Below are 26,106 nucleotides of genomic sequence, written 5' to 3'. Positions count from 1 at the left end.
CTACGAGTAAGGGCTTAAAAAGGCATTTCTGGATTCAGAGCATAGTGCGTGGTACACAGTAAGCACTTCCTGGCTTAGGCTTTAAAATCTTGATGCAAGAGCTCCGCTTCGCTGTGTGCCTGAGCGCAAGGGTTCGAATCCCACCCCCTCCTCTTCCTAGGTGAGCGACCTCGGGTAAGTGTCTTAATCTCTTTGTGCTTCAGTTTTCTCATCTGCAAAACGCGGACCACGGAGTGAGACCTCGAGGAGACACCCCGAAGCACTTGGATCTGCTGTCTGGCCCATGGCGGGCCTCTGCCACCCAGCCGGCCGGGGCGATCGAGGGCACAGGCAAGGGGCCCCGAGCCCTCCACAACCACGGCCACCGGCGTTCCCGGGGCTCGCGGTCGCGCCCAGCAAAGATTCGTGCACCCGAGGGGGCGGGGCGCGGGGCGGCCGGCTCAGCGGCTGACTGCCCGCCCGCCCGCCTCGGAGCCGCGCCGCCCGCACTTCTTTCTCTCCCTCTGTCTCCGTCTCCCTCCCTCTCTCCGCCGGAGAATCCAGCCGCACTCGGCTCAGCAGCGCCGCCAGCGAACAGTCGCGGCCGCCGCTCCGGCCCCTCCCCCGCCTCCTCCAGTTCCCCCCCGTGCGGCCGGCGCCCGTCACGTGACAAGGCGCCAGCCAATGGCGGGCCGAGCCGCGGTCGGCGGCCGCCATTGCTGTCAGAGTGAGCGAGCCCAGGGAGGGAGGAGAAGCGAGGCTGACTGGGGAGGAGGGGGGGGTGGGGGAGGAAGAGGAAGGAGGGGACGTCGCTCGGCTGCCGGGGTCGCCCGCTGGCTTCGTCCGCACCCCCCCCTTCGCGAGTTCGCGCTCCGCGGCGGCGGCGGCTCCGAAGCGGCGGCGGCGACTCTAGGGCTCGCCTCCCCTCACGCGCCGGCGGGGGCTGAGGGGGAGTCGGTGGCTGGAGATAAACAAGGCGGCGGCGGCGGCGGCGGCGGCGGCGGCTGAGGAACAGGGAAGGCGGAGGCGGCGGCCGGCCCGCAGCGCCGGCCCGGGAGGCAGCGGCGGCCCTGAGAGGCGGGGAGGGCGCCGGGCCGCGCGGACAGCGCCCCCCGCCGCCGCGGGAGCAGCCGCCGCCGCCGCCCGAGCAGGAAGGAGCCGCGCGGCCGCCGCGCACCCCCCCGCCGGCCCGGGCCCGCCGCCCCCGGCGCGGCGTCGCCGCGGCGCCTCTCGCCCGCCCGCCGGCCCTCGCGCCCTCCCCCGGCGGCGGCGGCGGCCGGGCCGCCCCACGCTCCCCGGCGAGGCGCCGCCGCCCGGCCCGGCCTCGCCTCGGACGCCTCGCTCCGACATGCCCCGCTCTGGCGGCCGGGCTCGCGGAGGATCATGACTGCGGCAGCGAACTGGGTGGCGAACGGGGCGAGCCTGGAGGATTGTCACTCCAACCTCTTCTCGCTGGTGAGTAGCCGGGCTGCGGGGAGGGGGCTGTGCCGTGGGGTGGGGGGGGGTCGACCTCCGCCACCGACCAACTTTCTCCTCCCGCCGCCGGGACTTCGCCCCTCCCTCGCCTCTCCCCGCCGTTCGCCTCTTGCCGATTCTCCCCCTTTTGGATCGTCTCTCCTTCGCCTTGGATCCCATCCAGTGTTTATTTGGCTCTTTAAAAATCATTTGTGAGCGCGGCGCTCGGCGTGGAATTTGCATGTGGAAGTCTCAAAGCTGCGGATTCTGGGTCGCACTTCGAACGCCCACCCTCTGTTGCAGTCGCACTCCCCTTCCCCTCCCTTTCCCCCTCTTTTCCCCCCTTAAATGTGGAAGGCTTTTGCCTTGTGTTGCCCGCGCCTGCGATAAGCAGCTTTTTTTCCCCCTTGTGTCGGATCGGCTGCCCGCCCGCCCGCCCGCCTTTTGAATTTTTTAAAAAATTCCATAATGACACCTGCAATTTCGCCCGAAAACAGTTGATTGAATGCGATTGTGTCAGTAAAGGACTCTTGCACCCGAAGCTCCGGCGATTGTAAACATCGACAGCCGCCTGCCTCTCGGGGCTTACTACGCTGGAGAGCCTTAAAGCCATTGCACCGAGCCGACGGAAGGTGGAGAAAGCTTTTTTTTCTTTCTCTCCTCCTGTGTCTTTTAAAAACTGTTTTCTCTCTGCTCACAACGAATCCACACACACACACACACACACAAAGCAACAAGCTGGGCGGTTTGATAACATCGCTTTTATCTGCCTTCGCCTCTCTCGCGCTCTCTCTCTGATAATTGACAACTTTTCCTTCGGATTTGAATCGCCTGCCTTAATCTTGAAGCAGTTAGGGTGTCAATTGTTCTCCTGGAAGCCTGGCATCCGACGACGGCGTCTAGATTCATCGAAATTAAAAATGTATAGGGTTCCAGAAACTCTTTCCTGGCGGTGGCAGTGACATTTGGTGGTAAATGCCATCTTTGCTTTTTTTTATTGGGTCGTATTACCTAGCTCTGAAAACATTCACGTTGTTAAACCTGGCGTTTAGACTAATAATTGCAGTGCGTGGTCTTTAAATATGTGCTTTGTGCATGAGTAACTGTATGTATAGCTATGTGCCCGGGAGACTACGAATTTGTTTAAATATTGAGCAAAGATTTGTAAACAGATGTAAGGCAATTATGTTTCAAGCGTGGAATATAATTGGAAAATTGGCTGAACGGTTTGTTTAATTTAGGCTTTAAAAAAACCCAACTTTGTTTAAGTGGTGTACCCTTTTTGGGGGACTGCCTTTAGAGAACATGCATTTTGGAAATTGTTTTCCGTAACCTCTGCTGTACATAGAGCTTTATTTCCTCTTAATCTTTGTTTACACTGGATACATAATTTAGTGTTCAAATTGTAATTAGTTACATTTAATTATGGGTAGCATAGATGCTTTTTTTTTTCCTTTGAGACTAGTGGAGAAATACAAATTCTTGCCAACTTTTTAAATAGAAGCTTTATTAAATATATTTCATTATGCAGATTTAAAAAAATGAAGACAAGCGATTTTTACCTACTGAGACCGAGTGACATAGTATCTATGCTTTTACTGTAGTAATAGCAGGTCAGTTTTTTTCCTCCCAACATTTTTATTCGGATATTTAATCTTAAAATTCAGTTACAAGTTGTGATTCTCCCTTTCAGTCCTGTGATAACTTCCCCTTGCCTCCTCTTTTCTTCTCTCAGTCTTTCATTTAGTGTCACTCAGATTCTCAGGGACTTCCATAGGTTAGCAAACATTGACTAAGGGGTATTTAAATGGTTTTTGTTTGGTGACTGGTGACCGCGTTGACACTTTATCAGGAAATTAAAATAACCAAGTAGATCAGTATTAGTGAGGAGAGATTCCCCCAAATTACTATATATCATGCTTACTGATAATGGCTTGTATATATGTGGCTATTTTGTATACAGTACCTTTCATGTAGGAATGAAAATACATGTGTAGCCAGTCTTCAGTATATATCATTTCATTTTTTATCCTTTTTTTTTTTAAAAAAAAGCTTAAGTAAGAATGATAATGTTTCTAAAGATGTTTAATATTGTTTTGGAGAAAAAATTTGTAGGAGAGGATTCTGTGCTTTCTGACTTTCTAAAGGTTTGTGCTTAAACCAGGAATTGATTTTTGAGTATACTTTTTTTAAACAGAATTATAGGTAGTTGCTTTAGGTAGCAACTTTGAAATGCAGAAATGCTTTTTTCTTTTTTGAAGAACTGTGTAATGTCTGTATTCTCTTATAGATGGAGGTTGGATAGCTGGTTGTTAAAAAACTGCAAACCCGTTAAAGAGCTACTGATACTGTAAATTTTTCTTGCTCCAAATTGAGCATTTTCTTGAAAATCAGATACAGCAGCAACCTGGAATATCAAAAATATGTTGCCTAAAATACATTGTATAGAATAATTAATTCCAAAGGAGATAAAATCATCACCTGTTCAAAATAAAGCATGTATTATAAAAACTCTTAATACATAATATTAGCATATAGTTTTCTTTTTAACCTGTAGTTTTTTTGAGCAGAGAAAAGTATTGCTTATAGAGAATTTACCTAAATACTCTTATTAATGTGGATTGAAATGTAAGCTAGAGCTGATAAAGTTCTGTACCACATTAATGACCCACCCACTTTCTGTTACCTCAAGGTGTTCATCTGGCTTAGCAGAAGTTGATTTGTGCAGTCAGGTGCCTTAAAGATTTTTGTTAGTGCTTTACTTACTTTGTCTTCTGATATTCTACTGCGTGGCATCATCATATTTCCTAAATTCTTTGTCAACCCTGCCCCTTTTCCTAACATGTGAAAAATGCCATGATATGGGTTATTCTTGCAGTTGTGAGATTTGTAGCTGTGGCATTAAATGCATGCCTGACTGTGCCTTTGTGATTCAGAACTGTTTTCTCATGCTGTCCATCACATTTCCGGGACACTCTTGTTATGTATTCACTCAGTTATAATTCAGTTAAGTGTGTTAAATCTGCCCTTTTGGAGAGTGTACCAATGCCCTATGGGATGTCAACTCACCCTTGTGGAAAGACATGTTATAATTTCCAGATGTAAGTATATATTTACTTTTGTTTCTTTCTGTTTCTTAAGATGATACGGAGAAAAGTGGTTTTATGTCCTTCATAAAGTATATATATACTTTGTAAAAGTATATACTCTTTCGCACAGGGCAGTTTAATTCTTAGTTAGGTATGCCCCACATTCATGTTTTATTTGCATAGAATCTTCCTAACTATGGGGTAGTTGGGGGATGGTATAAAATTCTTCCTTCTTAAATTGAAATACACATTAGTACATAATTCCTATTAAGGGCCATTCATTCAATATTTGAAGATTTTACAGTAATCTCTCATTGACCTGCTTTCTTTTTTCTTGAGATTTATTTTAATTTTTTTGCAGAGAGGGAAGATAGTTGTAGAAACTTGGAGATTTATTCTTTTGAGTTAGAACCAGATGGGGAGGACCATCAATTGAAAATGAGGAGAAGAAATGATTAATTTTCTCAAATGCCAATACTTTATATAGAGTATTTTTTTTGTCTGAGTTTCCAGTGTTAGTATTTACACATGAAGCATCTTTTTTTCATGATGGTTCATTTTGTTTAATGATATTTGTATATTTTTCATAGCAATAATTGCTTACCCGGTAGTATTTGCCATATTAACCTCCAATTGCTAGTAAATATTTTTAAGTACATAATAGACAGCAATTTAAGGCATAGCATAGCAGTTTACTGGACCGTTTTAAAGAGCCATTTGTGTGATGAGTTCATAATTTAAAGAGAAAATAATGTACGCAGGACTTGTATGTTACAAAATATGTTGCTGTGTTGTTGCTTGAAGAGTTCATTGAGAGGAAGTTAGGTTGCGGCTGCTTTGTGAGAGAATAAAGGCAGGGGGTGCCTTAGGACAGTGAGTGTTGAGTTTATGCCAGGTGCTTATGTAGTTTAGCACTTTCTTTGGAATATTTTGGTCATTTTTTTCATAACTGTATTAGGTATTTGGGGGAAAAAACAACCTTTTAAGGCATTCTTTAAATGAAATTAAGTTATAGTAGTGGATTATATTAATTAGCCATGGAAAGATTCATCTTTTTTGTTCACGGGCTAATTTAGCCTGGTTAATTCTGAGTTAATTGTATTCATCAAACATTTTCAAAGGTCTTCTCTGCTCTTGAGATTAATAAGAAAGATACTTTGTCACCACTTTATACTATAGTGAAGTGAAGTCGCTCAGTCGTGTCTGACTCTTTGCGACCCCATGGACAGTAGCCAACCAGGCTCCTCCGTCCATGGAATTTTCCAGGCAAGAATACTGGAGTGGGTTGCCATTTCCTTCTCCAGGGGGTCTTCCCAACCCAGGGATCGAACCTGGGTCTCCTGCATTGTAGGCAGACGCTTTACCGTCTGAGCCACCAGGGAAGTCACTTTATGCTATAGTCTATGTATTATATATTGGCAAAAGATAGGAATATTCTATAGTAATGTTTAAGTTATTTAAAATTGAGATGAAATTCAGTGTAAATAGTATTACGATTATTTATCTAGATTTTTTGGAATAAACAATTCAACTTTTTCTGAAAGTTTGATTCAGAGATAGACTGGATTGTTCTCTTTTTGGCCACTTGGATCTTAGTCCCCAGACCAGGAATCAAACCCATGTACTGGAAGAGAGTCCTAACCCCTGGACCGCTTGGGAATTCCCAGACTAGATGTTTTTCTGAATGGTTTAATTTGTTTCCAGTAGAGGAAAAGCATAATCTTTGAAATAGTAGTAGAAGATACTGATTTATTGTTGTTTTGAAAGTGGATGATATATTTATTTCACAGAAGTTAGCTACTGTGAGAGATTAGACAAAGTTTATGAGAATTAGTAATACAGTTGAATATTAGATGTTATTACTGAGCTGTGCATTGCAACCATTTATTAGAAATGGAGAAAAAGAGTTTCCGTGGCATTTCTTTTATTGTCCTTTATTTAAAATGTGTTATGTGCTAACTTGTTTTACAGGCTGTGTTGTGGCTACCAGAATTTCTATTTTGTCATTGTATAAACATTGCTATTTCAAGAAATTGCATTTAGTGCATTGCAAAATGAGGTAATTAGGTAGGTAGTCTAAAAATGTGCTGTGGGGGATAGTTAAAAAATTTGCAGGCACACATTTTAGTTTCATAGGACTGGTTTAGAGATTTGGAATTAATGAATCAGTGGTTGTAATGTGTATTGGAATTTCGGACTTTCTTCTCTCTTGAGTCATTTAACTTCTATCCAGTTCAGATAATTTCCTTTTATAGTATGTGCTTTCATTGTTTATTCGAAAGATTTGAAGGTGTTAGCTTTGTTCTGTTGGGGGAATTCACTTCATTACATAGGGGAGATGATTTTCCATTAATCTTGGTAAATATTAACATAAACGAGGAATTGTAAATTCATGTTCATTTGCATGAATGAAATATGTATGTGTGCTCAATTTTTGTTGAGTATAAAGTCACTTATGTACATCAGCATGGTTTTCTGTCTTTGCTTTAGTTTACACAAAAATAGTTTTAAATGCTTTTAATATGTGATTGGTGTTTATTTCAGAGGCAGCTCCCCCAACGTACTGCTTTGTTTTGTACTTAATTTTTGAAATCATCTGTAGTATAGATTGGATTCTGTTTTCATAAATTGGCTATCATAGTTCCTTTTAGGAACTCCTGTTTTACTTGCATTTATATTAACATGTTTTAGTTATGTTTGTTGGAATAAAGTTGTTTTCCTTTTTTAAGCTAATAAAATGTCTTAGCGTACATTTGGATTCTAGTCAAGAAAGATGAAGGTTGTTTTTTTTTTTGTTGTTGTTGTTGTTGTTCTTTCTAGATGAGAATTAGAAGAATCAATGGTGTCCAAGGGAGAATGTTTATGCCATTGGCATTTCCATACTCTGTAGTTTATTATGTATATTTCTGAATGTTTATTTCTCATTCTAGGTAAATTGTGGTAGTCTTATTAAAGCCGTATTTCTACCACTGTGAAATAGCACAGAGCCCTGGTTGACAGCTTTCTGCATTTTGTACTTCTTCCAAGTACAGTGAAATTCCATTACTGTTAAAGGAACATCCTGAGTTGATTCTTTTAAAATTTCACTTGTGCCTTTATTTTACATTGTTTAAATTTGTAACTTAAAAAAAAAAAAACATGAAAAGGAAGATAAAGAGAATTAGGTAAATTTTCAGGTAAACATGTTTTCTCAATCTTCACTAGATCTCTTTACTGTAATCATTGTCTTGATTTGTATTAAATCACTACATTAATTGGATATATTTAAGACATTTGGTATTAAAATTAAATTTGAAGAAATGATTTTTTCAAATAAAATATATCATTAATTGTGCATAGAATTCTTTATAATACTAGTGGAAATTACAAAGATTGTTCACATAAAACGTATTAAGTTGTATGAAAACCATGATCCCTCCCCTCGCTCCCATCATTGATACATTTCTGAGGAAGTATTTTTGCATGACACGTAAAGTTCCCACAGTCCATCTGTGCTTAATTTGAGAGCTAATAAGTAAGGTATTCAAAAGAGTAAAATAGGTGTGAAAAAGCATTTTGTGTTGGCAGTTCACAAGATTGAGTAATAATGTCCTAAAGAGAAATAAGGGAAAACATACGTTATGTTCAACTCAGGAACCAGCTCCTAGTTTTATTGCACGTGTATATGTTTGGCACAGTCCTCCTCATCTTTAAGTGGGTCAGATGTCATCGCCCTGTGAAGATTTCCTTGACTCCCACAGATCGAACTTGTCACTCTTGCTCCTTCCGTATACCTCCTCTGTCTACCTCTGATAATCATATAAACTTCTATAGGGCAGTGACCCTGTCTTAAGCCATCTTTGCATTCCCTTCATAGTTAAATGCTGGTTAACTCAGTTGAATGAATGAATGACTGGGCAACTATTCTCTTCCCCACCTTGTTTCATAAGGGAGTTCTCATTACCCGTTTAGTTCCTGATCACAACATGTTGTTGTTATTTTTGAAGTTTATTTAGCTGTTCAGCTCTGTGTTCTGAACATACATTGTTTAGGCTATATGTACTGTTGCTTGGTAATATTTTAGATGAGTTTTAGGAAATCTTTCTTAAAAATTTCCAGCTGATCAAGAGATGCATCCTTATACCCCAAAGGAGTAGGAATTTGGTTCCTATTTAGATTTTGTGTAAGGTGGTAGCAATCTAATAGATTTCGGAACCTGTTGGAGATTTTGTTTGAGGTTTGATCCAAAATTCCTCCATTTTCGTTCTCTAAGAAGTATCCTGTAAGAAGGCTTTTGCTTAATCTTCAGTTACAGGGTTACTTTCTATGAGCCCAGTGAAATGGTAGTAACCCAGTAATAGGGAAAGTTGAGTGGTATTCAACACCTCCCCCCCCTTTTTTTTTAAACTAATGACTATATCTGGTTGGTCACATAATGATTCTGTGCCTCATTTTCTCCTATAAACTTGATGGAAATATGGGCATCAGGAAGTGTGAGAAATCATTTTGAGTATCTTTTAAGGAAAGCACTTTGGATGACTAGATAATGTTTTTTAATAGGAAGAGTCTTCTGGCAAATTACAACTCAAGTTATAGAGTAACCCTAGACAGTTAATCAGGAAGTGGAACAGCAAAATTACTTGTTTTAAGTATGGCAGTTATGTTGAATTTGTGCTTTTTGAGGGGAGCAGAAGATTAAATTGTTCTTGTGTCTTTCTTTATAAATGAGCCATCTTTAGATGTCACAACTTTTCATTTGTGTATATGATTCTCAGGTTGCACAGTGTGTCTTTAATAAGCTGGGTGATTTTGCTGTGCCAACCCTGAGCTCTGACTGGCTGAGACTGGAGATTGAACTGTGACTCTTATTTGGTAGTTTAAGCTATTAATTCTTTGGCAGCTCCAGAGTGCTCTTTGAACTTTAAATAGCAGTTCTATTAACATTTTGAGATTTGTCTCAGGGAATGTCAGAAATAGTACTTAATAAATATCTTTTTCTTTTTAAAGACTAAATCACATTTTAGTGTGACACACATGTCATAACCCTTACTTTGTTTTGAACAAAGTATATATCCTCAACTGCAAGCCAGTTTCTATTTTCCATTTAATAATGTGGCGACATCTAAAAATATTTAGACCTTGTTGAAGGAAGGAAAGCCCCTCTGCCCCAGTCTGTAGTTTTAGTCATGTTGATTATGAACAGTGTCCTAAGTTTTTATCCAAAGTGTAGAGTTTTCCATGTAGTGGTCTCCAGTATTCTAAATATTAGAAAAAGTTAATTTGTACATAAGTTTGCTTTTAAATAAAACCTACCCTTAATTCTGTAGCTACAAATGATGGTTAGCCTATTGTATTGTACTTAATTACTTGTATTATAGAACTCAGATGCTATTTATGTGAGCATTTTTATGGGAAAGCTTAGGTTATTGGGAGTGCCTTTCCTCTGACTGTAGTGCTGGCCATCAGGGCAGGCCCTCCCTAAAACCCATCTTAGCTCCAGGCAGTGGGAATGAGGCCCACCCAGACTCTGGGCATGTTTGAAGGGTAGGAGAGGATTGCTGTCTGAAAGGTCTTGAAGAGGGCATGGAGAGGTGAGGGTGGCCTCTTCCCAATGGGAAGAACAGTTTTGGAACAAGGATTTAAGCAGATATTCCCCTTCCTTTCTGAGGGTATTTGCTGCTGCTTCCTCTTTGCTGATGTACTCCCTAAAATGTGGGGAGCAGTAACAGGTTCTGTGATGTCATCTTTGCACTTTAGCTTTTCCCTTCTCTTTTTTCCTTCATTCACCCTTAAAGACAATCTTTTCTACTTGCTATGTTGTGTGATAAATGAACACTTATGAGTCTCAGTGAAGGGCAAAGAGAATTGGGGGTGAGATTGGATGAGGTAACTAATAAATTAGTATTTAGACAATGTTAATGGTTAAGGACAGGGAAGCCTGGTGTGCTGCAGTCCATGTCGCAAAGAGTCGGACATGATTAAGTGACTGAACTACAGATGCTTGAGAAATTTAGGATGTATATATTTTCAAATAATGTACATACATCAGAAATGCTTGAAGTCTGGCTTGGTTTTACAGAAGGGCTAGTGAGCTTCCCTAGGGAATAGTAGTAAAATAGTAGTAAAGAATCTGCGTGTAATATAGGAGATGTGAGTTTGAAGATCCCCTGGAGGAAGATCCCTTGGAGCGAAACGGCAACCTACTCCAGTTTTCTTTCCTTGGAAATCCATGGACGCAGGAGCCTGGCGGTCTGTAGTCCATGGGGTCGCAAAAGAGTCAGAGACAGCTGGCTTAGTGACTAAACAACGAAGGGTTTGATATGTAGGATAAAGACCTGCATATACTATTGATGTATAGTTTTTATAAGATTGTATATGGTAAGTGCGGAGGGAGAGCAACATGAACAGATAGCATAGTAACTCAACCAGAAAAACTTGGGAATTTTAAACTGGGTCTTGAAGGAATCGATGGATATGGCTTCTTAGAGGGGGGATGGAAAGGTTACATATTTTTTTGGAAGCTCAATTGTCAACTCTCTCTGTCCTTGAGAATATTTCCTAAGTGGTATATAGGAGAGCACTTCTAATCTATGGTCTTGGTTCCCTTTTAAAAAACAGTACAAAAACTTACTGAAATCTGCTTTTTGTTAGGTGGAAAATTTGAAGTGTGGGCAGACCGATTTAGGTTAAGAAGTGGTGATGTTAAAATAATCAGTTTTCTAAAATAATTCAGTTTTGAACTTTAAAAAACAGTGCTATATTACGCAAAATGCTAATGACTAAAGTGACAAATATTTCAGAAACTGGACAGACGTGAACTTAAATGAGCAGATGGGATATGAAACTAAAAGTGGGAGATAATCCAAGATGATATAGAAACTATTATGAGAAATGAATTGAGGAAAAACAAGTGTGTTAAATGGTATTACATTTAATAATGTGTTTAAAAGCCTTTCTAGGATTGCTCTCTTAAATAGACAAATTGGAATTGTTGAGCTGTGTAACCTATCATTCTTTAAATTTTGTGCATTTAAAACAAATTAGATTTTGGTCAAGAATTACTTCTCATGAAGCCTAGACATTCAGGTCATGAGTATATATGTTAAAGTGTTTTCAGTAGACAATATAATTTGCTTTATCTGACATAAAAATAATAAAGAAGGTATAATCGTAATTTTCAAAGACAATTGTGGTGGACCTTGAAGGAAAGAGTTAAGGAGAGAAAGATGAGGAAGTTTCCTGTTTGGGCAGCTTGGTACTTGGTTGAAATAATTACATATGCTTATTGAGGGCAGAACCTGAATTATAGCAGCTTGCAAAATGAATAAATGGTACAGTTCGCAGTTGAAGAAACTTGATTGTGAAACAGGCGGTGATATGGGAGTGGGAAGGGTAAGAGACTGAAAGGTAGATGAAGGCAGTTTTTCAGAAGGCCAGAGCCTCATTTGTATTTGTAGGTTAGGAGCAACTGTAGTAGAGAGATGGAAAGAAAAATGAAAGATACAAGAGTAGTTGATAATCAGTGGAACAGTCAGGCTGGAAATGATGTTAAGAACCCAGGTGATGGAATTAGCACTGGGAAAAGAGTAAGACACCTGAGAAATAAAAGCTGTGAGGGTGTAAGAAATGAATAAGTATGAAAGAAGTGGGACAATCTCAGTTGTAACTTGAGTGGTTTTTAAGTTCAAAGACTAAAAGATACTGAGCTTGAGCCTGAATAAACATGTAAAATTTTTTTTAGTTAAAAATTTTGCATTTTACTTGATGTTCTTGTTACTAATAAACATTTTTGTTTTTATTTTCCTTTAATGATTATTTTAAGTAGGTCAAATGTCACTTGCTTTGGTTGTACATTTCACAATTAGGAAACTAATTTTGAGCTAGTCACACTAGGACTAGAACACATCTGCCCAAATGAGAAGCTTTCTTCAAAGTAGACTCTTTTGAAATGGGTCAGATATTGATGCCATTGTCTAGTATCTTTTGGTCTTTTTCTTTTGGAATTTCTTTTAGAGACAGTTTTGTCAGCTGTCCTGAAAAGTCTTATTTTAAAGTATACTTCTTTGGTCAGTGTCTTTTCTCTTCTCTCAGTTCTGCTTTTTGCTGTAAATTATTGCTTATGTCAGTAATTTAGTACCTTCTGATGGGGGTTTTACTGGGGTTGAGCAAAAGTCCTGGGAAGAACTCTGCTTTTGGCTATACAGTTGACCCTTGAACAACATGGGTTTGAACTGCATGGGTCCATTTATATTTAGGTGTATTTCAATAAATAAATACTATAGTGTTATGTGACCTGTTCCCTGGATTGAGTTCCATGGATAAGGAGAGCTGACTATGAAGTTACACACGAATTTTCCACTCTGCAGGGTAGGCAGTTCAAGGGCCAGCTGTATTGGAATGCATACATTATGCATATATGCCAAGAGCTCCTTCCTTGCTTGTACAACTGCCTTCCAGGTTCTCTGTCTGGTGCTTCAGCGTGTTTGTTTCAGTACAGTATCAGTGGAGGTGGATTTAGTGGTCCCTTGATTGGACTAGATATTGGGAGTGCCATTTTTGCTCTCTGGGGATCAAGGCAGATTATCAGAAGAGGAGGAATGGAATTGTAAGTTGTGCTCTGTCTGTGTCTGTCTAGCAAACATCAGCTATCCTCCTGAGCTTCATTTTTGGCTTCTTGTTGTTTAGTCGCTAAGTTGTGTCTGACTCTTTTGCGACCCCGTGGACTGTAGCCCACCAGACTTCTCTGTCCATGGGATTTCCTAGGCAAGAATATTGGAGTGGGCTGCCATTTACTTCCCCGGGGGATCTTCCTTAACCAGGGTTTGAACCCATGTCTCTTGCATTGGCAGGCAGATTCTTTAACAATGAGCCATGTCGGCAGCCTCCTCAATTTTGGCTAAATGGAAGTAATTGTTAAGAAAAGCCTTAGGATAAATAAAATATCCCATTGAGACAATTTCTTTAGGTTTTAACAGAAAGTTTGGCCTGTGAGACCCAAGTAATTTACCTTTGTCCACTTAGTGTTGCTTTACTCATTTGAGGCTGCCCACGTAGTCAACTATGGGTATCCCTGGTGGTTCAGATGGTAAAGAATCTGCCTGTAATGCGAGAGACCTGGGTTCGATCCCTGGGTTGGGAAGATCCCCTGGAGAAGGAAATGGCCACCCACTCCAGTATTCTTGCCTGGAGAATCCCATGGACAGAGGAGCTTTGTGGGGTACAGTCCATGGGGTCACAAAGAATTGGACACGAGGCAGCAAAGATTAGCAAATTATGTGTGTATTTAGGATTTTACTTTCTCACGGTGGTCTGCCTTAACATTCAGTGTTAGAGGAGGTGGTGCAGAGGATGTTTGATCTGTGGCAGGCATGCCTGTACTGTTTAGATTGAGTTGCAGTGGCAAGGATTATTTTCTGCTTTTGAATTCAGGAATATCATGCGAGTTTTCTCAATCAGCTTTGTTCCTACGGTTTTCATGTTACATAGATGATTTTATTTATAATAATTTCTCTTTAAAAATACTTTTCACATTAAAAAATGAGAATTGAAATCCTGTCAAAAAGTGTGGCACTGTAATCCTAGATCTGTAGATATTTGGGGAAAATTTACTTAAATGATATTATTCTAAACAAATAATAGGCGCTTTAAAATTTTACAGATGTATTTAACACCTGAACAGTTTAACATTTAGAATTTATACCAGAGCATGAATCTACATTGTAGCTACTGAAGACCATAAATGTTTACCTTCTGAAATATAAGTCTAAGTTACTAAAAACATTTTTCAAAGAGTATTGGTTTATATACAAAGTGTTATCATGGGTATGGATTGAATCAAGTGTTGTGATCCCAAATATACAAATTCTTTAGTTGTCTGTAAATTACTTGAGATACATATGAAAATAATATTTTGTTGCCATTTGGTAATATGGTAAAACCGTGCTTTGCAACCCAGACAGATGGTGTGGTTCTTGAGTCTGTCTGCAAGCTTCTACAACGCTTAATTACACAGCAGAATGATTCTCATGAGAACCCAGCCTTTGCTGTGTGTAAGCGAATGAACTGTCTTTTTTAGTAAATTTTATAAATTTGATTTGAAAAAGAAGTACTTGTTTTTAGGAAACTTTTCTAATAACTGTGTTAAGATGTATAGCCTGGTTTGATAGTTTATACGGCGAACTCAAGAAATAGTCTAGATGGAAAACAAATGGGATTCAGTAAGGTAGGTGCTTAGCTTCTAAAGTGATTTAGACTTTGTTGTCAAACTTTCTCATATGGTAGATGTGATACACTGTTAACAACTCTAAGAGCTGATTTTAACAAATTCCAGAAAACTGAGAAATTTGTCAATATGTGTTTACATTCATTTAAAAGATAACTTGATTTTAGAATCCTTGTTGTCCACCTTACGTTTTAATATTGGAATTGAAAATTAAAATATTTTAAATAGTGAAATTCAGTTTTAACACGTTAGGTGGATAGAACTTTATTTTAGCTATTTTCTAAAAGTTGAGTTGGAGGTAATAGTATGTGGTTGAGATAAATAAATTTATCAGTTACATAAATAATTGCATACATAATACATTAAGAATTCATTTCTAGATACCCTTGGAAATTATTCTTTTGTTGAGTTTACTTATTTTTATTTAATGCTTATAATAGATAGGAGACAATCCTGAAAGATGATGTTTGATGCTATATTGGGTGACATGAAGGAGCTGGAAGTTTATTCTGTGTGCACAGGGGAGTGCCTGAAGGCTACTGAGGAGAATAATGACCTGACCAGATTTATGTTTCAGAGAGAAAACTCATGTGGGCTCTGTGTAGTGTCAGCTGTAATAGCAGAGAAACCCCAAAGGCAGAGAGAAGGCTCTTTGAATAGTCTAAATCTGAGAAATTATGCAGGGTCAGTAGGAATGAAGAGAAAGAAATGGTATCAAATAATATTTTGGAGGTAGAATTGACAGAAGTTGGTAACCAAATTTTGTCATAGGAGAGGAATCAAATGGCAAACAGATATTCTTGGTTTTATAGCATTTGTGTTCTTGTTTATACAAGAACATCCATGAGCTATAGTTGTTAAAAAGAGCTATGCTTTGATCATAGTCATATATATATGTGAAAGTATTCACTGAGCCTGAGTTCTTGCTATTAAGTTATGTCCTGTGGAAGTCACAGTTTTAAAATTAATTATAGACAAGAGCTGGGGGCAGAAAGATAAGAGATAGTGGGGAAAAAAGTAAAAACAAACATTAGCCTTTATAACCTGCCTATTTTCAGAAAAGACTTGAGGCAGTGGGAACAAGAGTTCTCTCCTAAATCGAGAATAAGATTTAGGAGCAAGGAGGGGTGAATTAAAAAGGTGGGGAAGGAAGAAGGCAAGACTGGTAGGCTGAGTGGAGAGATGTGGGTGATGAATGGTGGTTGTTTGTAGGTGGGAATGAAGAATATTTTGGTAGCGGAAGAGCTCTTGAAATGTTGATGATCAGAAATGGGTGTGGAGAAACTCTGACAGAAAAGAAGATAGATGGGGGTGTACCCCAACAGCAGTGGCTCTATCAGCATTTGTTACATAAGGCTTCTGCTTTTAATAGTGGCAAGCTCAGAAAGCAGGTTATATTTTCCCTCTGTAAATCTGCTATGGGTGGTTTTCACTTAGTTTTTTTATTTAAAGGTTTTATTTATATTAAGATTTAAAGGCTTTCTTTATATTTAATTTCCTATTAGTGATATTGTTGGTAGGAGGATGAAAAAGACTCTTACCCCTGTTTTTCTTCTTGCCTTTGTGGAAACTGCCGGTTTTTAGGAACTGGCATAATGGATAAACTAGAGGACAGTTGTAAAGACCAGAAAACGGTGTGTATCTTTGACACCTCTTCTTTATTCTGATTTTGAGTTCCTTTAAATTTTCATTCCTATCATCCTGTTCTTCCTCAGCACTTAGGTTTCTGGTTGGACAATGTTTTTATAGATACTGAGAGTATCATTGTTATGCCACGTCAGATTTCTACCTCACATGTTGGGAAAAGTTTTCCCTTCGTCCCTCACTTTCTGCCCATCCCTCCCTACCCCTTTCCTTTTTCAGCACATTCCTGGACTTCCTGTGCTCTGGAGCTTTCCCTACCCGCTGCACTTTTACTTGGCAGCACCAGTTCTCAGTTAAGCGCTAAAATGTACATATGCACTTCAGAACCTTTTGATGTAATCTCCTTGCTGTGGTGGGGATCCTCTCCAGTTGTTTTGAGTGCACTTACTGGCACAGCATGTGCTATCCATTGTCAATTGGCTGTAATTCATTCAGCCTTCCCATGCGGGTAGATTTTTAACTTGGCTACCCTGGAGGTGGAGAGTTGGCTTTCTTGCAGTTGCATTTTTCTGTAATTTCTCTCCAAGTGAGGTCGTACTAATGAAATACAAAATATTTCCAAGAAATAAAACTTCCAAGAAATTTAAACTGCATAAAGAGCCTACGTAATCCAGACACACGGTTAGATCTGTGTGTGTTAGACACACACAACTTTTCTATTCTTGTTAACGTGCAATTTTTGAAAAACAGATATAATCACAGGGTAAATACAGTTCTTTATTCAGCTGTATACACTAACGTATTTTCCATGTGGTTACCATTTTCACAATTATAATTTGAAAGGGAAAAGTATTTTATAAATTTAATTAATTTTATAATTTAATAATTCAATATTGTTAACAGGAGGTTCCCCTTCTCCCATGTAGGGGTAACTATCAGTTGTTTTTTTTATCATTCCAGGTTAGTTTACTTTTTATCATTCTGGTTTTTTTAAAAATATGTTTGTGTGCTTATAAACTTGCAGTTTCAAATTGTTTTCGTTAGATAATAGCATGTATAAATCGTACATAAGGTACAAACAATCATGATATATTGAACACCCATGTACCTAATACCCAGAGTAAGAAAAAGAACATCTTATCATTTGTGAAGTCCTGTGATTGCTTTCCATTCTCTTTTCTATCCCTTCAAAGGTAACTTTTCTGGATTTTATTTTTATCATCTGTTTTTAAACAGTTTTAATCATGTGAATTTAGCGTGTTATATATATATATACATATATATAGTTTTGGGTTTTGGAACTTTTTATAAATGAACTGTATTCCTTTGCAACTTACCTTTTTATTTAATACTATGTTCCAACAATGTGTAATTACCATTTACTCTTGTACTACAGTTTGTTTATGCATTCTGTTGAAGATGGTCGTATTTGTAGTTAAAAAAATTACAAGTGGGGGCTGATTCTCCCATTTTCCCTGCAACATATGTTTCAGCTTAACATTTAAAAAATATTAAAGTCATAGAATCAAAGTCTCAAAATATTTTCGACTTAGTAAATTTAGATATACCTCACTGTTGTTATTTTTTTAAGCGATTGTATCATGTTTCACAGGATTGGATATTTAACCATCAACTGTGAGAGATATTACAATTCAGTTTTTTCTGTAACAACTAGTTATGCATTTTTGATAGTTATAACCATAAATTCTTCAGAAAGATGTGTCAGTTTATATTTCCTTGGGCAATAATGTAAATGCCCAATTCCTCTATCCTCACCTATTGTGAAACTTAAATTTTTATACTCTGAGCAGAAAATATCTCAATATTTACATTTTCAGTTTCTTTATTTCTAATGAGGTTATGAGAATGCTTTTATATAAACTGGTATACATATTTTGTGAATTTTCTTATTTTTCAAAAGCATTTAATCTCTAGAAAGCCTTCTGTTTTCTTTTTCTATTTAAAATTTCCAACCATTCACTAACAGGCATCTTTATTTCAGGTTACATCTTCACATGTTGCACACATTCTCATGTCAAAGCTTTTGCTCTGAAAGTGCTTAATGAATGCTTGGAATTGCTTAACTTCTTGCCAGCTACATACATTTTCTCATCAAGATCCTGATGAGATAGATACTACTGTTCCCATTTTTCAGATAAGAAAACTGAAGCGAGATTATAGTAACTTGCCTTAGGTCACACAGCCAGCCAGTCCTGGAGCTGAGTCACTGACTTAAAAGCCTGAGCACTTAGCCTAGTGCATTGTATCCTGTGCTCCTTTCTTTTGTCTAAATCCTTTTAGAGTTTTTGTGAAGCTCTTCCTAGCTCTTCCAGACATTATTGGTCTCTTTCTTTTCTGAGCCTTTTAAAAATTAACAGTGTAGACCATATAATTTAGCATAAGCATGAAGGTAGAAGTCACTGGAGCATATAGATTTGCCTGAGATTAATGGAGTGATAACACAGTTTACGTTTTTAAAAAGTTTCATCAGAGATTAATGGAGTAATAATGCAGCTTAAAATTTCTTCCCATAGATAGGCAGGTGTTTGTTTTTTTTTTTCTCCTAGACTACTTTATTCCAAATAGAGAAATCAGTTGAAAAATTAGGGTGGTGTATTGTTTCGGTCAATGACTGGGCAAGATAAAAACCTAGGTAACTGTATAGTCTCAAAAAAACTCATCATCTCACTAAAAATTTTTTTGAAAATGAAAAACCAGTTGCTGAAATGCTCATCAGAAATGATTTATTATAGTAACATAAACATGTGCTTATTTCAAAATAAAAATAGCCTAAACAAAGTAGAAATTTCCTTTTTTGCATACATGCAACCTGGAGGCAGCATTAGAACTGGCTTAGTTACTTTTTTCAGTCATCAAGGGACCCAGGCTCGTCCTTTCTTGTTATTCCATCATCTCTAGTTTATCACAAGTAGCATATTGTCCAAGATGGCTTCTCAAACTCTAATCATCCTGGTGACATTCTAGATAGGAAGGAGAAGGAACTGTAGGAGGGCCACACCCCTCCTTTTAAAGGAAACTTCTAGGGCATTCTTTACAACACGTCTGGCCATACTTAACCTCAGGGAGGCTGGGAAATGTAGTTCTTCAAGTGAGCACATTGTTTTCCCCAGCACTGGAGTGTTAGCTGTGGAGGAAGGAGCCATTCATGCTTGGGTAGACAGCTAACAATCTCTGATATACAGAGAAAGTAACATAAATTTGTAATTTATAGTCTTATTGCAGTTGGATAAGAAATCATCCCAATGTCACTAATGAACTTCATTAAATAGTTCCCAGATATTTCATAAGAATTCTCTTTTAGTTAACTTTAGTAAATACAAATCATTAATCAGTGTCCCGATATAGTTAGGCATGAAAATAACTTTTTTGAAAATATTGTATACTTTGTAAAAGAGATTCATTTATATTGGAGATACACAATATGGTTACTTTGGCTATATTAAAAATAGATTTTTTTTCTCTTTATTGAGGTATAGTTTATATACAGTAAAATGGTACCCACCTTAAGCAGTACAGATTTATGAGTTTTGATAAATGTGTAGTCGGTGAAACCATCCCCCACCTCCAGGCAACCACTGATCTTCTGTTTCTGTAGACTCATTTTACCTTTTCTAGGATATTTTATGAATGGAATCATATAGTATATAGTCTCTTTTGTGTGGCTTCATATTGTTTAAATAATTCCTTTTTAGTGCTAAGTTGTAGTTCTGTGTATTGATACACCACAATTTGCGTATCCATTCATTTATTGATGATTATGAACTTTCATGTACTGGTTTTTATGTGGGGCATATGTTTTTATTTCTGTAAATATCCAGGAGTACACTTGCTGAATCATGTGGGAAATATAGATTTCACTTTATTAAGTACTGCTCAACTTTAAAAAGGTGGTTGTGCCATTTTACATTGCAGCCAGCTATGTATGAGTTCTGATTGCTATTCCAGAGTAGCAAAGATTTTCTCTTATGATTTCTTCCAGAGGTATCCTAGTATTTTTTATTAGGTTTAGGTCTGTGGTTAAGTGATCCATTTTGAGTTAATTTTTTGTGTGGTGTGAAGTAAGGGTTGAAGTTCTTTTTGCTCATGGGATATCTAGTTAATCCAGCATTGTTTGTTGAAAAGACTTATGTTTTTCCCTATACCTATCAAAAATCTATTGAACGTATTGAATGTATGTGTGTAGCGTGGCTTGTCGGATCCCCAGCCAGGGGTTGACGCCAGGCCCTCGGCAGTGAGAGAGAGGCGTCCTGGCCGCTGGACTGTCAGGGAGCTCCCTGTGTTCCGTTCCTTTGCTCTACCTACTTCTGCCACGAGCACACAGTCATGATTGTTGAAATCTTACTGTGCATCTTGAAATCAGGATAGATTCCCAACTTTGTTCTTTTTCAAAATTGTTTTGGCTCTCCTGAGTACTTTGCATTTCAATATAAGTTTTAGAATATATCTTAATTTATTAAGAAAAACTGCAGGGATTTGATGTCTGGTTGACTCTGTAGATCGACTTGGGGAGAACTGATAGAACATTTTAGATGTTCTAATCCATAAACATGTTCTAGCTCTTCATTTCTTTAGATCTTTAATTTCTCTCAGCACTTTTTTGTAGTTTTTGGTGTATAGGTCTGTAACATATGTTATCAGATTTATCTCTGAGTAGTTCATATTTTTCAATGCTGTTATAAGTGGTGTTGCTTTTTAAATATTATTTTTAAATTGTTCACTGCTAGTATGTATTCAGAGAAGGCAGTGGCACCCCACTCCAGTACTCTTGCCTGGAAAATCCCATGGATGGAGGAGCCTGGTAGGCTGCAGTCCATGGGGTAGCTAAGAGTCAGACATGACTGAGCGACTTCCCTTTCACTTTTCACTTTCATGCATTGGAGAAGGAAATGGCAACCCACTCCAGTGTTCTTGCCTGGAGAATTCCAGGGACAGGGAAGCCTGGTGGGCTGGCGTCTATGGGGTCGCACAGAGTCGGACACGACTGAAGCGACTTAGCAGCAGCAGCAGCAGCAGTTAACTTCTGTATATTTATCCTGTGCATGCATGCTAAGTCGCTTCAGTCGTGTCCGACTCTTTGTGACCCTATGGACTGTAACCCGCCAGGCTTCTCTGTCCATGGAATTCTTCAAGCAAGAATACTGGAGTGGGTTTCCATGCCCTTCAGGGGATCTTCCAGACCCAGGGATCGAACCGGTGTCTCTTATGTCTCCTGCACTGGCAGGCAGGTTCTTTGTCATTGAGCCACCTGGGAAGCCCAATATTTATACCCCACACTGTAAATTTCCTAAATTCAATTGCAGTTAAGCCTTTAACAATATGGAGGTTGTAGGAAGCAACCCTCCCCACAGTCGAAAATCTGAATATTTCAGCCCTACATACCCATGGTTCCTCCATATCCACAGTTCTGCATCCACAGATTCAGCTAACCACAAATCATGTAGTGCTGTAGTATTAAAAAAATCTGCGTTTTAGTGGAGTTGCACAGTTCACACCTGTGTGTTGAAGGTCAGTTGTATTAATTTTAGTAGCTCTTCTGAAGTCCTTTTATCTTTGTAGATGTAAATGATGCTGTTTGTGAATAAATGATGTGTTAACACCTTTCTAATCTGTACACCTTTTTTCTTCCTTGCTTTATTGCATTGATTGGGAGGGATCTATAGTTCAGAGTTGAATAGAAATGTATTAAGAATGTACATCAAGTTGCAAGAGTTTCCTTTAATTCTTGGTTTGCTTAATTTTTTGCTATGAATTGGTGTTGAATTTTGTAAAACGTTTTCTCTGTGTCTGTTGGGTTGATCACAAGTTTTGTTAATATGGGGTATTTTATTGATGAGTTTTTGAACTAAACATAGCTCAGTTGGTAAATCATCTGCCTGCAATGCAGGAGACCTGGGTTTGGTTCCTGGGTCGGGAAGATCCCCTGGAGAAGGAAATGGCAACCCACTCCAGTATTCTTGCCTGGAGAATCCCATGGACAGAGGAGCCTGACAGGCTCCAGTCCATGGGATCGCAAGAGTCGGACATGACTTGGCGACTAAACCACCAACCACCAGACTGAAATTACCTTGATAGATTTTCACACTAATGCTACTAAGTTTAATACCCCAAATAAACTCCTGTATTATCATTTTTATATAATGTTAGATTTGATTTGCCAATATTTTGTTACTGATTTTAAAATCTATAATCATGAAAGATATTGACATGTAGATTTCTTTTCTTGTAACGTCTTTGGTCTTAGTAATGTTGGTCTCCTAAAAATGAATTGATAAGTAGTCCCTCTGTTTTTTTTAAAGTATGTGTAGAACTGGTGGTATTGCTTCCTTAGATGTTTGAATAGAATTTACTAGTGAAGCCATCTTGCCTTAGAAAATTCTTTTAGGGAAGATTTTAATTTATGAATTCCACTTCTTAATAGATAAAGGGCTATTTAGGTCTTTGTGTGTGTGTTACTTTTGTAATTGTTGCAAAGGAATAGTCCATTTAAGTAGTTTCAACTATTGACATACGGTTGTTTATAGTAATTCCATTATCTTTACAGTGTCATTACGATGTGGAGTAATTTCTCATCTTTCATTCCTAATAATGGTAATTTGTCTTTTTTTACCTCTCTTGATTAACCTAGTGAGAAGTTTGTCAATCTTATTGATCGTTTAAAATAACCAGCTTTTCATTTTATTGGATTTGTCTGTTGTTAGTCTGTTTTATATTTCATTTATGTCTTTGCTTTATTATTTCTGTCAGTTTGCATTTTATCTAATTCATACCTTTTCTAGCTTCCAGAGGAAGAAGCTTAGAGTAGTTCTATACATTTCTTCCTTTTTGATGTGAATATGTAACGCTACAGATTTCTCTTTGAGCGCTGTTTTACTTGTAGCCCTCGTATTGCAGTATATTTTGTTGTCATGATCAGTTCAAGATATTTTCTAGTTTCCCTTGTGTTTTTTTTTGGCAGGAGGTGTTCCTGTGCATTATTTAAAGTTATTTGTGGGGGAAGGAAGCATTGGAGATACTTCATTAATTTCTAATTTAATTCTGTTCAGAGATTTCAGCTTTTGAAAATACATTGATATTTATTTTATGGCCCAGCATATGGTTTCTCTTGGTGAATGTTCCATGTGCATTTGAAAAAAAAAAAATGTGTAGTCTTCTGTTGAGTTGTAATGTTTTATAAATGTCAGTTTGGTTATGTTGGTTGATAGTGTTCATGTTTTTCTATATCCTTATTGATTTTCTGTCTACTTGTTTTATCAGTTGCCGAGAGGAGGCCTGTTGAAGTCTCCAATTATAATTCTGGATTTGTCAATTCCTCCTTTTAGATATATCATATATATATATCTATATTGTAGTTCATATATTTTGAAGTTTTGTTATTAGATACCTACACATTTGGCATTTATGTCTTCTTGAAGAATTGCCATTTTTATCATTATAAAATTTCTCTCTCTAGTCCTAGTAATAGTCCTCTTGGAGTCAACTTTGCTGTTAATACATTCACTTGGTTTTCTTATAAGTTATGCTTGCCTGATACACCTTTTTATGTCATTTCACTTTTTAAGTGCTTTTCCTGTGAGCAGTATATAGTTGGGCCTTTAAATATTTTATCCACTGTGAGAATTGGTGTCTTTTAATTGTATAATTATATTGATATGATTGGCTTTAAATCAGCTATTTTGGCTTTTTTCCAATCTGTTGCATCCATTTTCTTTCTTTTTTTTTGGTCTTTTTCTCCTTGTTTTTGGGTTATTTTGAGTTTTGTTTTTTGTTTTGAATGAGTCCACTTTGTCTTCATTATTAGATATGCTTCTTTGTTTTAGTTTTTAAGAACTGGTTACGGGCTTAGAATATGCATCTTTAGCTTATTACAGTTTGCCTCCAAATATTGCATTTTTTCATTTATGTTAATGGAACAATATATATATACACTTTCTCCTTCTGGCCTTTGTTCTGTTGTTTTAAATTTTTCTTCTGTATCCAGTATCCAGTCCATGATCCACTAGTTTTGCAATAACAGTTAATTAGCTTTTCAGGAAATTTCAAAATGAGATACATGATTTATATTTATATATTGACTGTTTCTGGTGTTTGTTATTCTTTTGTGTAGATCTAGGTTTCCATCTGATAAATTTTCCTTGTAGCAGAAGAACTATTTAAAAACATTTATTCTAGTTACATTTATTAAAGTACAATTCCATTGGCTTCTGTTGATCTAAAAAAAATCAGTATTTTACCTTCATGTTTGAAAGATTTGTGCTTGATCTAGAGTTACAGGTGTGGAGATTTTTTTCTTTCAGCTTGTACCGTTGTTTTTTTTTGTTTGTTTGCTTTTTAACTGTGTTGCATATGGGATCCCAGTTAACCAACCAGGGAACCCATGGGAAGAGCAGATTCTGAAGTACTGGACCACTGGGGAAGTCCCAAGTTCCATTATTTTCTGCTTGCATATTTTCTTTTGAGCAATCTGTTGTAAATATTGGTTGCTTCTGCTTATGTAATGTGTTTCTTTTTTCCCCTCTTGACAGCTTTTAAGATTTTTCTTTTTGGGGCTTCCCAGGTGGCACTAGTGGTAAAGAACCTGCCTGTCATTGCAGAAGATTTTCCTTTTTATCTCTGGTTTTCAGATGTTTAATTGTATATATTTTAATTTTCTTTTTTCTTTTGGTTTATATTGCTCTGAGTTCACTGAGCTCCCTGGTTGCCTGGCACCTGTTGAATTTTGTTTAAATGTGCAACTTGGTATTTAGGAACAGCCTCAAAAGAGACCCTGTCAGGTCAATGGAGCTCTTTTTCTGCATAAACTCTCTTTTCTGGTGATCTACTTTAATATATTCCAGTTACCTTAGACTTTATAGGACCTGCTTCATTGGTTTTCTTTACCTCAGAGATTCTACCTTTGTGTTGTCTGCCATTCAGTATCTGAAAACAGTTTCTTTTTTTTATTTTTTGGTCTGGTTTTCTGATTGTTTATGGTGGGAGGATAATTCTGGTGCTTCTTATTTATATTTTAAGGGTCATGTTTGTCTGTGTATATTATCCTAGTTTAGGGATGAGCAGACTTTTTCTTAGAGAACCAGAGAGTTCATTACTTGAGGCTGAACAGCGTGGTTGTACTGTGGAAGTAGCCATAGATGATACGTGGTTTGGTTGTGTACTAATAAAACTTAATTTACAAAATAGGTGGCCTACCTGCAGGCCCTGGTTGGCTACCCCCTGAGCTACTTGACTGAGATACAAATGATATTAGAGTTACGGAGTCTTATGCTTGAAGGGGAGGAATCTTTGAGATGCATATTTCATGTTCGAAAGGAGCCTTATAAATCATATTGTTTAACCAGCTCTTTGATGTTTGAAGCCACACCTAGTATTGACCAGCTTCTTGCTAACCCCCCATATCTGTGATTCTCAGGGATGCCAGTCAGGGCCGTTTTCTTCAGTGACCTCTCGTTGTTTTAGTTTTTTCCATTTGATTGTCTGGTACCACTTGGGTCAGTTCTGAGCAAATTGAATTCATCTTTCCTGCATCAGTCTTCTGTGTGACTAAAGATTTTTCAAATTTCTTCAGCCTCTTAACTTCATTCAACTTAATTCAGCTGTGGGTTTATCTTCTTTTTGCTATTTATTCGATTGAAAGAATTCGAACATGAAGCCATATAACTTCTAGCCATATGACATGTTTAGATTTCCTCATCCTACATCTGTTAATTTGTTGCACCTAATCTAGATTTTTCTCAAACTAAGGAGCTAGGAGTTGAAAGCAGGATTGACTAGTGACTCTTA

General features: G+C 38.2%; 1 protein-coding gene and 1 non-coding gene across 3 annotated transcripts in view; one reads left to right on the top strand and one right to left on the bottom strand.

Moving 5' to 3' along the window:
- MED13L (mediator complex subunit 13 like) overlaps positions 1,257-26,106 on the top strand; it is a 281,427-nt gene continuing 256,577 nt past the window's right edge. For both annotated transcript variants that reach the window (XM_018061210.1, XM_018061209.1), the window contains exon 1: positions 1,257-1,434. In XM_018061210.1, the coding sequence (XP_017916699.1) occupies positions 1,363-1,434 (72 nt within the window). In that variant the 5' untranslated portion in view covers positions 1,257-1,362. The remainder of the gene's footprint in view (positions 1,435-26,106) is intronic.
- On the bottom strand, positions 5,834-5,905 carry TRNAC-ACA. Its single transcript has one exon. It is a non-coding gene; the product is annotated as a tRNA-Cys (tRNA).

This window comes from Capra hircus, chromosome 17, assembly GCF_001704415.2.
Source record: "Capra hircus breed San Clemente chromosome 17, ASM170441v1, whole genome shotgun sequence".
In the NCBI taxonomy this organism is placed as follows: domain Eukaryota; kingdom Metazoa; phylum Chordata; class Mammalia; order Artiodactyla; family Bovidae; genus Capra; species Capra hircus.
This window is presented reverse-complemented; position numbering and strand designations above follow the sequence as displayed.